The following is a 17002-nucleotide window of genomic DNA, read 5'->3' as shown; positions in this document are numbered from 1 at the left end:
AGAGAGAGAGAGAGGAACGTCAAGCGATTACAAAAGGAACAAATACCCAGAGAAGTAGTGAGGGTGACGGAAGAGTCGTCTTCCGGAAGAACCAAAAGACCAGAAGGCTGAGGCCCTGATTCGAACAAATAGAACCGGGCTCAGATAATTTGGTCCAAGCCGGTCCGTACCAGTTGCATAGACCCATTTATGATTTAACAGTCTACATGAACCCTGATTTTCCTCCAACTTTGTGAGTTGATCTCCCCTCTCTGCTTCCATAGTTCCATTCTTCCAGCTTCATTTCTGCGTTCTCTTTGTATTCTAAATTTTCCAGCTTCTGATTTGGTCGGAGCATTGAGGGTCTCTGGGTAACTATTTTGGCATTATCTCTTTCTTCCTTCACTTTTTCTTTCCTCTGGCTTTGAGTGGAAGTTCTGGGCTCCGTAAAGTGAAGTGGGTCTCATTCGCGAAAGGAAACAGAAAGAATGACTGGGAAGAGTTCAGTAAGAAATTCGAACTAACTATTCTTCGTTTTTCTCCACTTGCGTGTAGTAACACTTGTCATGTTTTGGTGTTTTGACAATGGTGATCCATTTCAAGAAATTCTGAAATTTTGCATTCTGATGAGGGAAGAGTTCAATAAATAAGAGGAAAATAGAATTTTTTGTAGAGCAGTTCTTTCTTCAGTATTGTGGACTTCTTATTTCATTTTTTTTAAGTTGGAAAGATATAAATCATAACAGAACTGATTTAAACTGGGTATGCTTCATTTATTGAGTATGGAAGTCCTTGGATGCTATTTTGACCCTGGATAGCAACTTGTTCTCAGACGTTTTTCATATTTTCTAATTATAGTTAAATGGTGTTTTTTCTATGATGAATATTTATTTTTCTTATTTTCTTCTTTTTCTTCATTTGGGGGATGGGTTGGTATAATCTATAGTCTAAAAAGATGTGCCGAATAAGAGTTTAATGTAAATTTTAATCAGAACTAGATAGCTGCCAATATAAGCCCCCCCAACCCCACCCTTTTTTTTTTCAGTTCTGTCATCTGAAGTGTTCACTATCTCTCAACAGCTGGGAATGCTTAGTCTCTTTACACTATGTTTCATTTCACCTTCTCCATCTAAAGAAATTTTTAATATATCTTACTTGGGAATCAGAGAAGAAGAATTAAGAAACTTATACTCTGGAAGTTCATTCAGTATTACGTTTCCCCCTACCCTCTCACTAGTTATTGGGATATTATATCTCCTTTTAAGCTCCACCACCTTAACTTACGGAAAATATACTCCCCTAACTTATGATTCTACGAAATAAGATACATATCCATGACCATCAGTCTATGTTGAGTGGTTAGTCTCTCCCCAGGTATAACCTTACAATCCTTACAATACACTCTATCGTACCTTCTAGTTAGAAAGAAATCTATTTGGCTGATATGATGCCCACTTTTGTAGGGGAACTAAATGCTCATCTCTCTTATCAAAGAAAGTGTTCACAATGGATAAATCATAAGACATAGAAAAATCTAAAACTGAGATCCCCTTTTGATTCCTCTCTCCAAAACCATAACCTCTATGTACACCGTCATAGTCTCTAAAATCTCCCCTCGCATGTCTATTCATATTACTCCCTGTAATAACATTTTCCCCTTTACTAAAAACACACATTAATCCATCCAGACTTTGATGTAGATATGGCTGCCAAGAGGAGAGCTCGAGCTAACAAGATCATGGTCCAACTCTGCCCTATATCTGGCCTTAGTTCAGTCCATCAAATCAGGCCAGGTGGCATGCTGATCTGGCCCTCTTATTGCCCCATCTAACTGTAGAAACGTAACCCTAAAACGATGCAGAAGATAATGGAAAAACAAAACAAACAATGCACACGGATTTTATGAGGTTCGGCAAGGTTGCCTACGTCCTCGGTGAGATGAGATCCTGCTTCACTATCAATGGAGAATAGGGTTACAGCGCTCGTTCTCACACCTCTCAGTATTGCTTGCATTATAAAGAAAGAAACCCTTGCTACAAATATATAGCGAAAAAACCTTAATCCGGAAAGTACACAATTGCCCTCAAATAAAAAATTTGAGCGGGGGGCTGCGCCCCCTACACCCTCTGCTATGTAAGGAGGCCTCCTGTTCCCCTTGCAACCCCCACGGCCCGTTAATCGGCTAGCAGGACCGCCGTCCTGCCTATCTAGGTGCTGCACCAGTACTCCCTGGATTAAACTGCGACGGAATACAAGACATCATACACCAACACTAACTCGCCCAAAAGCTGGAAAACATTGTTGACGAGTTACTGTTCCTGCAATTCTGCGTCAAAAGAATCTTCTAGAAGACCCCTCCAGCTGTCCCTTACTGTTGAAAAATTAAAGTCAAAGGAGAAGTTCAAACAACCATTGATTGCAGCTACAAGGGAGGAGACTAGCAACCATCCAGTTAGCCAATTGGAGTTTAATTAGTTGCCTTTTTTACTTCTAATTCCTTTTGTCTTATTGACAACTAAGTTTGTTAATTAGATAGTCAGTTAGTTTCCTTTTATTTATCTATTGTTTGACAAAGTAATTAGTAAGTTTCCTAGTTGGTTTCTAAGTTGTTAGTCAGTTTCCTAATTGGTTAGTATGTTGTAATAATGGGTTTTATGGGTTTTAATTACCAAATGGACCCTAAGAGGTTTAATGGTCTTTGTAATTCTCTAGAACCTTCTCTCCATTGTTATAAATAAATAAGGCTGATGTCATTTTAGACATTAGTCATTACCCCATTCAACATGGTATCAAAGCCTTAGGATCCGAAACCCTAAGGGCTCTCCCTCTTCTCCATCTCTTTACCTCTTTGTCATTTCTCTCTCTCTCTCTCTCTCTCTTCCAACGCCTCCTTCATCTGTGCCTCCCTCTATCTCTCCTCATCTGCTTCTCTCTTTTGGTGGGAGCTTCTTAAACCACCAAGAGGGTGTCTAGCCTCCACCCATCCTTCCCTGGGCTTTCAGACTCTCTTCTATAATGATCTGAGAGACCTAGAACCTTTTTTTCCATCACTTTTTCAAGGTTTTATCCCTGAGAACGTTTTTTCATTGCCAGGATGCTTTTTCCCCTCTTGATGCTCTGATCTTCTTGATGTTTGTTGAGATTGGTGTCTCTTATCCTTATGGTGGTGATGCAGTACCGACAAAGGTTTACACAAGAAGAACCAAGACCAAGGTCGACCCAAGTGGCTGACTGGGTCGACCCAGATCTGGTCCAAGTCAGCCCATGATTTGGGCTGCTGATGGGGTTACTAATTAGTTATTTAATTTCTATTTTGAAGTCCGAAATTAGTTTCTAATTTATGTCAATACTAGTTTCTATTTTCATTAGATTCCAATTTTCAGTTTTTAGTAACTTCTTGTAATCAGTTTTTAGTAACTCTGAGTTACTATTATTTGTAAACCCTCCCCATCATTATAAATAAATGATGTGGCTCTTTTTTATGAGCCACGATTTTGACTAATAAGAAATAACTCTCTTGTTGCTGCCGCTGGGTATCCATGGCTATTTTCTTATGTTAGATCGAGGAAGAAGGGTGGGTGTTCGATCCAATGACTCCTTGCGGCGTGAAGTCCAGAAGGGCCCTACAAGTAACTCCATACTGCTCTTTAATTACTCTCAAGTTTTGTTTTCATAGATCTGCTACTGCTTAGAACAGATATGTTAATTTTTTCTACCCAGAAATTCTGAAAAGTACCTCTCGGCCTCTTTTACTGGAGCTAGTTCCAGCCCTCGTTTAGGCCTCAAATTGAGGTCGATTGTTCCTTTGACCTTGTGGATCGACCTTAAGGAGGACTGGTTCTGAGTTGTCATTTGGAAGATATTCAAAATCTCCAGATTTTCGTCTTTTAGTGAACTTAAGTTTTTATTTTCTGCGTTCTGGTTCTGCTGGTTTGAATAGTTTTCTGGACTGCTGTTCTTAGTATTCTGTTAACTTAAATCTGAACGGACTCCCATCTGTTCTTGGTTTAGTTCTAAGAATCATTGTTGGATTGGACTCTGCTGTTATTCTCTTGAGATCGATAACCTGCTGTACTGCTGAGTATTTGTTCTGATTTCTGAAGACTGTTAGCACTTTAATAGTCACTTTATTAGTTCTAAATTGCTACTGGTTTGTTTAATCCCTGTGTTGCTGTTCTGTGGGTTCGGTATTGTTTCTGGGTTGTTGCTGAAGTTAATTTCTGATACATGGATGGGTCTGGTTTGGTTGTCAAATCCATACCTACTGATATTCTTAAACTTGTGGTCTGATTCTGTATTGCTGGAATATAAATCTGCTGTGGATTATTGTGGATATTTTTTTTGGTTGTTCTTGGGTTCAAAGTTCCTGCAGATTGAGACTCGGTTAGACCTCTACCCTAGTCTACATTAGGTGGTATGTACCGACCACTTTTTCGTTTGAGGTCTCTATTTTAGAGCTATCCTAAATTCATTTTCTCAGGGTTTTACCCTTTATCGATTTTTGGGTTTTCTAGCTTTTCCTAGTTATTTGGGTGCTTTCTCTATCTCCGGCTAGTGTCTCTTCTAATTTGCATAGCCCCCGTGAGTAGCAACCATATCTACCATCTCATTTGCTTCTACTGGCAGAGACACCATGACTCTTCCTACCTTTCTTCCTTATGCTATCAAGCTTAATGGCACAAACTACCTTATGTGGTCACGCTCAGTCTGCATCTCCATCAAGTCTCGTGGCTATTACGGGTACCTCATTGGAACCACGAAGCGTCCAACCATCAGTACTAAGATTGACAAGTGGGAGTGTGCCAACTCTCTGGTTATGGCCTTCCTTGTCAACTCTAAGTTGCCACAGCTTTTGCATGGTTATCTCTTCCTTGACTCCTCTACGAAGATCTAGAAGTCTGTACAGGATATCTATTCCCAGGCAGGGAATGATGCTTAGGTCTTTGAGCTTCGCCAGACGGTTCGTGATCTGGGGCAGAGAGGGCTTACTCTGTCACAGTACTACTATGAGTTGCAGTCACTATAGACTGAGTTGGATTTCTATGAGGAGTATACTCCTTCCACTGCTAAAGATTTCACCAAGTTTCAGAGGCGAGAGGACAAAATCAGGGTCTATGACTTTTTGACAGGTTTAAATGTGGAGTTTGATCAGTTGCGGTCCCAGGTTTTGAGTCGTGACCCCTTTCCTAACTTGGATCAAGCCTATGTTGTGATCCAACTTGAGGACAGTCGACGTAGCACTATGCTTCCACAATAAGCTGCCACTCCTACTGAGAGATCTGCACTTCTTTCTGGCACGTAGTCCCTCAGTGTAGCCCCACAGTCTGGTGGCTCCTCTATTAGGACTCCAGTGAAGTACGATTACTGTGAGAAGGAGAGTCACACCAAGGAGCACTACTGGAAGCTTCATGGTCGTCCAGCTGATACATCTGCAAAAGGGCAAGGGAAGGGTCGTGCTGGTACTTCTGGGCAGGCCAATCATACTGAGAGCTCTGACTTTGACTCTGCTCTTAGCTCCTCATTAGCCTCGCTATCATTTGACGAGCTTACTACCCTCCGGCTCCTCTTGACATGTTCAGACTCTCCTTCACCTGCCACTGCAAGCTCTGCTCATTCCACCCCTTTTGGATCAGGTATCTCTTTTTGTGGCCATACTATGTCTATCCCTTCTACCCTTTAGATTATAGACTCTGGGGCTTCTGATCATATGACAGGCCGTTTGTTTCTTTTTTCACAATACATTACTTGTCCTGATAATGGTAAGGTCAAATTGGCTAATGAGACTTACTCTACTATTCTGGGGAAGGGCTCTGTTGGCTGCACCTCCTCTTTATCCCTTTCTACTGTATTGCATGTTCCTTCTTTTCCCACTAACCTTTTGTTTATTAGTAGTCTTACTTTCAGTCTTAATTGCAAAGTCACTTTTTCTCGTCTCATTGTGTTTTTCAGGATCTAGTGACAGGGGCAACAATTGGCTCTAGTAGGGTACGTAGTGGTTTGTATCTGCTTGATGACTCGGCGTTGGTCTCTGGTCAGGCTCTTCAGACATCTTCTATGTCACCTCCCATCTTCGAGTTACTACAGTGGCATTGTCGGTTGGGACATCCCCCTTTGGGAACTTTAGCTAGAGTTTTTCCTTTAAAAATTATAATTCGAGTCAGTTTTTTTGTGAGCCATGTGTTTTGGCCAAACAAATTCGAGTCACTTATTTTGTTTCTGGAAATAAAAATGCCACTCCTTTTTTCATTGATACATTCTGGTATTTGGGGTCCATCCCGCTATGTGTCTGTCAATGGTTATCGGTGGTTTGTCTCTTTTATTAATTGTCATTCTCGAACTACTTGGGTTTATATGATGCGAACTAAGGGTGAGACCTTTTATTGCTTTTAGCAGTTTCACCGTATGGTTCAGACTCAGTTCGGTGCTACCATTAAGATCCTTCGAAGCGACAATGGCCGGGAATACTATGAAGGGTCTTTTCAAGCTTACTTTTCCGATTATGGGATGATTTATCAGACTAATTGTGTGGATACTCCGGCTCAGAATGGGGTTGCTGAGCGAAAGAATCACCACCTTTGTGAGGTAGCACGCTCTCTTATGTTTGAGATGCATGTTCCTCCCTAGTACTGGAGTGACGCAATTCTCACTGCTGCCTATCTTATTAACCGAATGCCTTCTCGGGTCCATGCCTTCCACTCCCCTTTGGATCTTCTCCAAGGTTCTGTTGCTTTTCCTATTCCTCCTAAGGTATTCGGTAATGTTTGTTATGCTCGCGATCATCATCCTTATAGAAAGTTTGATCCTTGTGGTCTCCGATGCATTTTTTTGGGGTATGCTCCTACTCAAAAGGCTATCGGTATTTTCATCCTCCTACTCGCTGTTGGTTTGTGACTATGGATGTTGTCTTTCATGAATCTGCATTATACTACACTGCGACACCTCTTCACAAGGAGTCTTCTTCCATTGTGGAAGATGTGCCGTCGTCTCTTGAAATTGCTATCCCTGTTAGTATCCCATTTTAGGGGGAGAGTGACACTCTTACTTCTACTGCACCTTGGCCAAAGATACGAGTGTATAGTCGCAGAGCGCAGACTCAGACCACTACACATCCAGCATCTACCCTACCATGCCAGTCGTCTCCTCTCGAGCTTGATCTTGTCCCCTTGGACCCTGGTAATTCTCCTTCTCCTTCTGTTGATCAGTCTCTTGAGTTGCCTATTGCTGTTCGTAAAGGCATTAGGTCTTGTACTTTACATCCTATTACTAAAATTATTTCTTATAACTCACTCTCTCCTTCCTACTATAGTTTTGTGTCTTCTTTTTCCTCTGTTTCCATTCCTCATACCTGGCAGGAAGTGAGTGCAGACTCACAATGGCAGGTAGCTATGAATCAATGATTGAAGAGATGCAGGCTCTGAAGAAGAATGACACATGGGATCTGGTGTCTTCCCTCACAAAAGAAGATAGTTGGGTGCAAATAGGTCTTCACAGTAAAACAGAAGGCTGATGGTACAGTGGATCGGTACAAGGCCAGACTTGTTGCCAAAGGCTTGACACAGACTTATGGGATTGACTGCGAGGAGACTTTTGCTCTAGTTGCTAGGATGAACACAATTCGTGTTATCTTGGCTTGTGCCGCCAACTTAGATTGGGATCTCCAGCAGTTAGATGTGAAGAATGCCTTCCTTCATGGGGAACTTGAGGAGGAAGTGTATATGGACATTCCTTCTGGGTTCACTTGCTCCAAAACCCAAGGGAAGGTATGCAAGCTGAAGCGTGCTCTGTATGGGCTGAAGCAATCCCCTCGTGCTTGGTTCGGACGTTTCCATAAGGCTATAGTTGCTGCAGGTTACTCTCAATGCCGACCACACTATATTTATCGAGGGATCTGGTGGGAAGATTGCTATTCTAATAGCTTATGTAGATGATATTGTTGTTACTGGTGATGATCTGGAAAAAATCTCTCGCCTCAAGAGATACTTGAGTGAAGAATTCGAGATCAATGACCTAGGACAACTTCGATACTTCCTCAGCATTAAAGTTGCCAGGTCTTCGTGTGGGATCTACTTGTCTCAGTGGAAGTATATACTTGATCTTCTCTTTGAGACAGGAATGTTAGGGTGCAAGCCGGCACACATTCCTATTGAAGCTAATGGTCACCTGAGTAGCAAGGAAGGTGATCAGGTAGATAAGGGGAGATATCAGAGATTAGTGAGGCAGTTGATCTATCTCTCATACACGCCCTGACATAGCATTTGCCGTCAACTTGGTTAGTCAGTACATGCATGATCCCTACTCGACTCACATGGAAGTTGTGCTACGTATTCTCCGGTACTTGAAATCTGCCCCAAGACGTGACATCCCTTTTTCTCCTCATGATCACCTTAGGATGGAGGCCTTCATAGATGCGGATTGGGCAAGTTCCCTTGATGACTGTAGGTTTACTACTGGTTATTGCACCTTTGTTGGTGGTAACCTTGTTACATGGCGTAGCAAGATGCAAGCCGTGGTTGCCCATTCAAGTGCTGAAGCAGAGTTCCGTGCTATGGCACATGGCATTTGTGAGCTCTTATGACTTCATGGTCTTCTCACTGATTTGGTTGTTCCTGCTACCCTTCCTATGAAGTTTTTTTGTGACAGTAAATCTGCCATTAGCATTACTCACAACCCTGTCTAGCATGATCGAACTAAGCATGTGAAGATCAATCGACACTTCATCAAAGAGAAGCTGGATATAGGCCTTATCACTGTGCCTTTTGTTCCCAGTAATGAACAACTGGCTGATGTATTTACTAAAAGTCTTAGTAGTAAGATGTTTCATCCTATTATCTGCAAGTTGGGCATATGTGATATCAATGCACCAACTTGAGGGGGAATGTTGTAATAATGGATTTTATGAGTTTTAGGGAAAGTGTTAGTTACCAAACGGACCCTAAGGGGTTTAATGGTCTTTATAATTCTTTAGAACCTTCTCTCCATTGTTATAAATAAAGAGGGTTGGTGTCATATTAGACACAAGTCATTACCCCATTCAACAGTTTCCTTTTTTCATTCAACTTTGTGACTAATGCCTATAAAGAGGCGGATCGAGATCTTCTATAGTTCTCATATGGTGTAGTGCGATGCAGTGCTGCCTGCAGATTTTGACACCTGTCCCATATTACTTGGAGGGTGAGGATGAGGAGAGAAAAAGAGACATGCATCCATTCTACCAGACCCGGTTTTTGATCCAGGTCCATTTTGGTGAAACCTTCTTCTCCGGCTACGGTTGCACGTAATATTGGCTGCTTTACCTTCTTCTCAGGCAGTTCCAGAGTTGCAGGTTCAATCTTTTCACTGTCTCCATCTCTCTATCTTCTCCAGCCCATTCCAAAGGTGATAGACTTCCCTTCCCTTGAGTTCCTTTCCTTCAATTTACTCACGGGGACCAAGAGAGTGAGTGTCAAATTAATAAATCCAGACAGATGATTTGAGCCACATAAACACCCACTGGAGCCGACGATCTCACTGAACTAAACACCACCGGATTCCGGCAGATATAACAAACAAGTGAAACAAGCACTGGAATTCCAATGTCTGAGAAAGTAATGAAGATAAAAGAAAAGAAAAAAGATTTGTTTTTGACGCACCTCTTCTGGGCTTAACAGTGGCTTAAGTGGTGGTAAGAGTATTGTTTTGAACCAATTTCGTATCAGATTTTGTCTTTTCTTCAATGGGGAACAAAACACCATCCGTACCCTGAACTGAAATTCGACTGTCGGAGTGGATATCGAGATTGAACAGATAAGCCAATTGATCTCCAAATTTCACAAACTTATTGACTTCTTTGGTCACAACCTTGTGAGGAACCTTCTCACTGCATTTATATACTCTCCTCCGTTTGATACTCCAGGACGAGATGGTAATATATGATCTGCTCCGGATCACGTGGTTCACTCAACTGGTCCATTAACAGCTTCGACATAGCTTCATTGTTTGGATCCAAAACAATTAGAATGTAACCATCAGGCACTAAGGCATCATTTGACAACGTTCCGTTTCTGCCGTTTCTGTGTTTTCTTGTTCCCAGAAACGGAGAAACAGCCCAAAAGACGTTTGATAAAGTTGCTCCTTTTCACCCGTTTCTAGAAACATAAATCAAAATTTATGCCTATTTACAATTCTAGAAACGACTTTGACGAAACAAGTCGGACTTGTTTCGTCGTTTCTAGAAACGAATTTGAGAGAAAAAAAAAGGCTGTTGTGCCCCGATAAATCTCTCAACTATTTAAACCTAAAAAGAGGCAACCGAACCCTCTCTCCCTTTTGGGCATCCGATAATATCATTGGGTATTTTAGTGGCATTATGTCTGCAAAAAACGTTTCGAGAAACAAGTTTTTCAAACACCAAAAAATCTGTTTTTGTTTCCGGAAATGTGAAAAGCCATTTCTGCTGTTTCTAGACACAGAAACAGCAGAAACGTTGTCAAATGGTGCCTAAGAGATAGATAGAGAGAGAGAAGCTTAAATCTGGAACCGCCTGCGAAGGTGTAGCAGCCGAGCAATGACCTAAGTTCCCTCCTTCCTTTTTCGGTTTCACGATTTGAGATGTAAAAGGGGATAGATCACCGAACAGACCTGAGCAAAAAACCGAGTCGGGTAGAGAGGATACAAGTCTCTTTCTCTCTTCTCATCCTCAACCTCAACCTCCATGTGGCATGGGATAGGTGTCCAGCGATGCAGGTAGCACTGCACCATCTAAGAATTGTAGAGGATCTGAATCCATAAAGAGGCCATTGATTGAATAGAATAAAAAAAAGTTGATTTCAGACAGATTGAGTGTTAATTCCTAGGCTGAGAAAGCTGTCACTTGGGAGGTGGGATGCCTAACATAGAGGGGTGAGATACCCATTCCAACCACCTCCATTCCCCCTTTTAATCTTCCATCGAATTGTCATTTTTGTTACTCAATTAGAGGTTGTTGAGGTTGTTACAAAGTACAGCCAAATGTGTTTGAAGAACAGCTTCCATTAAAGGCTCTAGATCAAGCAAGAACTCTAACATCAGTTTCAAAAATCAGGGTTTCTGGGCAGGAATCGATCACAAGGATCTCCCCCATCTGAACTCAACTCAATCAGCCCCTTTGGGGTTTTGTTCCTATCCTCAAGGGAAACAGTCAACCAGGGTTTGATGTTTAGCAGCAGCTTACATCTATTCCAGAAGATCAACTTCAGTTTCCTGTTTTAGGTCAGAACCTTTGGATCTCAGCTTTCAGAAACCTGATTGAAGATCACTTTTGGGGTTTTATTGGACATCCTAAATGATGGATTTGACCGGAAGAAGGGCCCCATCTGTTGCTGGATTCTCCTCTACAGGTTCTTCTTTAAGTTTCCTATTTTAAACTTCTGAAATCAAGAATCCTTGCATCTCCCAATCTGACCATCAACTTCCAAAGATATTTGGGGGTTTCCATTAGCATCCTAGGGCTGACGATCGCTTTGGGGCTTACCATCCAGGTGGGTCAACAGTCCCAACTCCTTTTGTCCGCAGATTGCTGCTGCTTGATGATTCAAGGATGGGAAAGTGGGTGTATAGGGTCGGGGGTAAGGAAAGAGAGTCAGGGGTGGGAAGAAAGAGCATAGAGAGGCAGGGATGGGGCGAGGAAGATTCAGAGATGGGGAAAGTGAGCGAGAGAGAATCGGGATGTGGGAGGTGTGTGGGAGGGTGTCAGGGCTGGGGGAGGTGAGCGAGAGAGTGTCGGCTATGGGGAAATGGGGCAAGAGTGGATTGGGGATGGGGGAGAGAGAGTTGGGGATGTGGACTGATATTTGTCGATGGAGAAAGTGAGCACGAGAGAAATCCATTTCTGTTTCTTGTTGTCTATCCGTTGTATTGAGTCTTGACAAGGTTATTGATGAATATGAAAAAAAAAATAAAAAATCAATAAGGTCATGTAGAACGTAACTGGTCAGTATAGAATATCTTTGTTTAGATTATTTATTTATTATATTATTATTATTGTTGTTATTATGCTTTCTCATTTGTTTGTGTGTGTATTTGAGAACGATTCAGTTTAGAACTCTGTCTGCCTGCATCACAAAGTTCTGAAAATAGTTTAATTATAATAAGTAAAAGGGAAGAATCTCTCCTCCCCTCCCCCCCCCAAAAAAAAAAAAAAAAAAAAAAAAAATTAGAAAGGGTAAACGAAAGAATTTTCTTTGAAATTTGTGAACTTATTCATTTTTTAAGTTCATTGTGATTATTATGACTAATGGGAAAAAAAAAATTCTATGCAGCCACATTTATCTGTTGAGACAAAAAGTGACGATGGCTATTCATTAGTTTTTAAACTCTCTGAGGATGATCCTTTGGTTGAGAAGAAGAAGGTAAGATTACATATGGTTGCTGTATTTTGTTTTATGCATCCAAATTTTCTAGATTATAGATGTAGTTCTATAAACTGTTATGATAAATTAACCACTTAAAATGTATGGGATTTTTCTTAAAATGTATGGAGTTAAAAGCTAATGTGTTTGCAGGAAATGTTCCACTGTCAACTTATTGTACAATATTGTTATGCAATGAATGATGAATCAAGCATTTATGGTTGGACAACATTTGTACAATGGATGGGAAGGATGACTTCCCCTTTCTTAATTGTCTCTCATCATGAAAATTCAACTCGAGATAAATGGTTATATCATAAATGACCATGTAACCAGGGTAATCAGTAAATGTATCAGGCATGAAACTCCTTCCAGGCTTAATCAGCAATCTTGGCTTGTGTTTTCGTTCTTCTTTTCCTAATTTAACATATCTTTTCCCATATATATAATGTTCAAAGAAGTAATGTTTATGTCTCCTTTTTTACTTTCTAATAAATTCTTTTAGTTCTCTTTACTCCAACCAATTGGTTTTTTCTTGTCTTTTAACTGCAGCTAAACCTTGCATTTTCTATCTGTCGACAGAGATTACTACCAAAGAATGGTTATGAATCTGAGATAAGGGTATTCCTTTCAAGGTTCGAATCATCAGAATGGGCAAAATATACATTGCAAGAAGCTCTTCGGTTTGCAAGAATCATACACTTGGATGAGGTAGACTGCAGTCTTCTGCTACCGCATGTGGTTTTAGACACTAGAGACATGTTCTGAAACTGTCTACAAGCCTGGGTCCATTATATAAAATTTGTATGCCATTGTGTTAGTAAGTTTCACTGTTGTTGCAGACTGAACTTTACTTTGGTAGAGTTGATCAACCACTGGAATATTACAGCCCTAAGAATGAGCTGGAGTCACTCAACTCAATCCTCTCACAAATTGATAACTTACTTTCAAGTTCTGCGCATAAGAGAACTGGTAATCTCCATGAATTACATGATGTAACTGTTGATATGATAAGAGATTTTGGGGACAAGAACTGTGAAGAAGTAAAGACTGAAAAGTGTAGCTGTGGTCCCGAGGAGACATTATTAGAGTGGGGTAAAAAAAATGGTGCGAGAACGAGGTTGCAGATTGCTCGTAAGTTTTCACCTGGATATTTGTCAATGTAAATTTTCTTCTTTTCTTGTTTGTGTGAGTACTTGGCCTTTTAAGGTGGCACTGTTATTATTTCTCTGTTTAAGTGGGCTGGAAAATAATAGGGGAAAGAGAATGTAATTATTGATCACTTGTGTTTCCTTGATTCATTTGTAATATAGATGTTGAAGGAGCGGGAAGAGGAGTGGTAGCATCAGAAGATCTAAAAATTGGTGATTCTTCTTTAGAAATCCCTGAATCTATGATCATCTGTGAGGAGGTTGTTTATGAATCTGACATGGTATGTTCCAAATTTCAGAAGCCAATTTAATAGTATTCACCTATTCCTTTACCTTAATCTTTGAACAAACTTAAAACACTTAAGTTTTTTCCCTTTTGAATGTATTATCTGAATGAGACTCTAAGTGGTACAGTCATCAACAAAAGGAGATGAAATAATTTGTGTTACCAAGTCTCGTCTTGTTTCAATTAAATATTTTCCAGGATTTAGTGCAAACTGATTAAAATTTGTACAAGGATTAAAAAAGGGGAAAATATTTTACTGAAATCCAATACAAAAAGTTAGAAAACAACTTCCACTTCTAAATTCTAAGATATTGTTTTCCCAAAAAGGTGGATATCTTGTTCATTGACAGATATGGCCAGTAGCAGTGTAGCACCGATGGAGGACTTTGCCCCCATAATATGACTGGATTCTTTCCCTCACTCAACCATACCTAAACATGCTTATGCTTCCTTGTCACGGCCAAAAAAATGGCAAATGGCTAAAATATATAAAATAAATAATTTTCCAGTAAAGCATTTTTTGATAAACAAAACAAGCCTCAAGGATCATTCCTGGGGCAGAAGGATGTATCTCTGAGCATATCAAAAAGAGAAAAACTCAATCCCAAACCATAAGCCATTGTTATCTATTCTACAATCTTCAGTGGATCAGCAGGCTGGATCTTTGGCACATGTGGCCTTGCACCTGGTTGATACTGTTTGGAAAACTGGCCAAGATATTTGCTTTGAGGCCAAAAGGTTTTGTAGAAGGCGCTTATTGCAAACAAGTTCACCAACCTATTAATTGGAAGCCTTGTTCCCAAGATTCTATGCTAGGTCAGTTCGTCACTCTGAACTTTGAGCAATTTGGATTACATGCCTAATACTCATAAAGTACAGAAATTAGGTTCTATGCTGCAATTCTTCAGTGTATTTCTTTTTGTTGGTTTATTGATACACGGATGTCTTACTTTAGGAGCTAGTGAGGTTTCCATTAATATGAACATCCGTCACCTTCTCTCTTCTTCATCATGCTTGAGGTCCTTAGGAGGTTGGTTGTAGGGCAGTGGAAAGTGGTATATTGGAGGCTTTGATTAATTTTAGTTGGCACATGAACTCTCAGTTTATTTATGCTTTCTCCCCATTCAGTTTGCAAATGGCCTTTTGTTTTTTCTCGGCATATTGTCTAGATGCACAATGGCTGCTCCAAGGTGGCATCTTTTTTTTTTTTGGATGAATAATAAATTCATTATCGCAAAGAAGAAGAATATACAAAAGAGGAAGGGGGGAGCCTAGAGGAACAAACCCAAAAGGGAAAAAGCCCTGGAAGGAAAAAAGAAACATCAAAAAGGTGGAGGGGGGGGGGAGGAAACTAGAAAGCAAAAAAGGGGGAAACATCATCAGGGGGGAATCAAGTATCAAGTAGAGGAAGGTAAGCCCTAGGAGACAACAATGAGTCTGTTCCTTAGGGAGTCTCACTTAACAGTGCTTAAGAGAGGCAAGTTTGGGCTTGACGTAAAAGTAGATGGCTTTCCAAATCATATCATCAGATCGGGAGTTAAGCAGATTTTGCTCCATCTAGATGTGGTTGATAGTAGCACAAAAACCAAGTTTTCCGGTAGTGTCAGAGATGGTAGAACCCCCAAAAGTCATCAATCCAAATCCAATCTCTACTGAATGGAAGGCAGTTCTAGCGGAAGGCCAACAAATATAGAGCACCCTCTTCCAAATGGAGGCTGAAAAGCGACAAGCAAAGAATTGGCGGTTGATGTCTTCAGTTCCATTCCAACAGAGACAATAGATGGAGGTACTTGAATGTGTCGGTCGATAAGGAAGGACTAAGTAGGAAGGTAGTCGGAGATGGTACGTCAAGCAGTGAAACACTGTGGCAAGGAATGTGACCTTTGAACCAAATAATGTTACACCAAGGAACAAAGGGGGCTAAAGGATCGAACAAAATCCCAAGCAGAGGTAGAGGAGAAAGAACCAATAGGAGGGGAGCCAAGTGATCTTGTCATCTCTACCACCGTGGCCAGGAGGAAGGGGAGGAAGAGAGGACCAGATGTCAAGTAAGGGGGGAGGGGGAGACTAGGAGTAACTAGAGATAATAGAGGAAACCATAGTTGCTTTACCCAACCTAGAGGAATAAGTGATCCTAGGACTAAGAACGGAGAGAACACCTGGGGTTTGCTAGGGATCAAGCCAAAGAGAGGTCAAAAAGCCATTCCCTATTAAATTAGTAATGGCTCCAAGGGCTTGAGATCTGAAGGAAAGGATATTGCACCAAACTTAGGATGAATCAAAGGTAGGAGTGGCAGACCAAAGGGTGTCATTCTTGAGAGGGGAGGAATAGACCCAAGAAACCCAAATGCTATTGTGTTTGGATGCAATCTTCCAAATGAGTTTGAGAATGCCAAGTTGCCAACTGAATCAACTTTTTAATTATTCTTAGACCAAGACCGTCTGATTTGGGCTGGCAGACTGAAGCCCATTTGATGGGATACAAGAATTTGGACGCATCGGATGCTTTCCAGAGGAAGGAACAGAGGAGGGATTCAACAGCTTTGATAATAGACATAGGGATGACAAAGATGCCTGCCCAGTATAGGTACATAGATTGGAGTACAGATCTGGTGAGTTATAGATGACCAGCATAGGAGAGGAGCTTGCCTTTCCAAATTTGGAGCATTTTCTTCATGAGGTCAAGAACTAGGGTGCATTGATGAGCAGTAAGCCTAGCAGTGATGAGGGGGAGACCCAGATACTTAACAGGAAAGGAACTAGGGGAGAATCCAGTAAACTGAAGGAGGTGGACTTTGGAAGACTCAGAGACTTCCGAGAGGAAGATGTAAGACTTTAGAAGGTTGATGTGGAGGCCAAAGAGGTTATCAAAGAGGTTTAGAGAAGACATAATGGAGGAAATGGAGAGGGGGTCTGCCTTGGAGAAGATCATAGGGTCATCCGTAAAGGCTATTTAGGTAAGATTGAGGGACTTGCATTTGGGAATGGGTACATAGTTATTAATGCGGTGAGGCGATGGAGGCGTTTGAGTCTTTCGGAGCGCCTTAGCAATAAAGCCGGCATAAGGCATCGCCTTATTGACTAAAACGTTCCTGTGTAATTTTTTTATAAAACCATTCTATTTGACTCAATTCCTAGTTGAATCCTACTACTCATATGTTGAATCCTATTAAATAAATACCAGCAAACATAAGTAAAAATTGATATCAAAATTGGGCAGA

General features: G+C 41.0%; 1 protein-coding gene across 1 annotated transcript in view; it reads left to right on the top strand.

Moving 5' to 3' along the window:
• The first annotated feature begins 40 nt into the window (after positions 1–40).
• The window catches only part of LOC122069136, a 39627-nt gene continuing 22665 nt past the window's right edge, over positions 41–17002 (top strand). Inside the window, exons 1-5 of the mRNA XM_042633069.1 lie at positions 41–485; positions 12255–12344; positions 12927–13055; positions 13187–13478; positions 13658–13776. Coding sequence (XP_042489003.1) covers positions 468–485; positions 12255–12344; positions 12927–13055; positions 13187–13478; positions 13658–13776 — 648 coding nt within the window. The 5' untranslated portion in view covers positions 41–467. The remainder of the gene's footprint in view (positions 486–12254; positions 12345–12926; positions 13056–13186; positions 13479–13657; positions 13777–17002) is intronic.

The sequence above is a fragment of the Macadamia integrifolia genome, unplaced genomic scaffold (genome assembly GCF_013358625.1).
Source record: "Macadamia integrifolia cultivar HAES 741 unplaced genomic scaffold, SCU_Mint_v3 scaffold537, whole genome shotgun sequence".
Lineage (NCBI taxonomy): Eukaryota > Viridiplantae > Streptophyta > Magnoliopsida > Proteales > Proteaceae > Macadamia > Macadamia integrifolia.
Note: the sequence above shows the minus strand (reverse complement) of the source record. Positions and strands in the feature narration are given on the sequence as shown.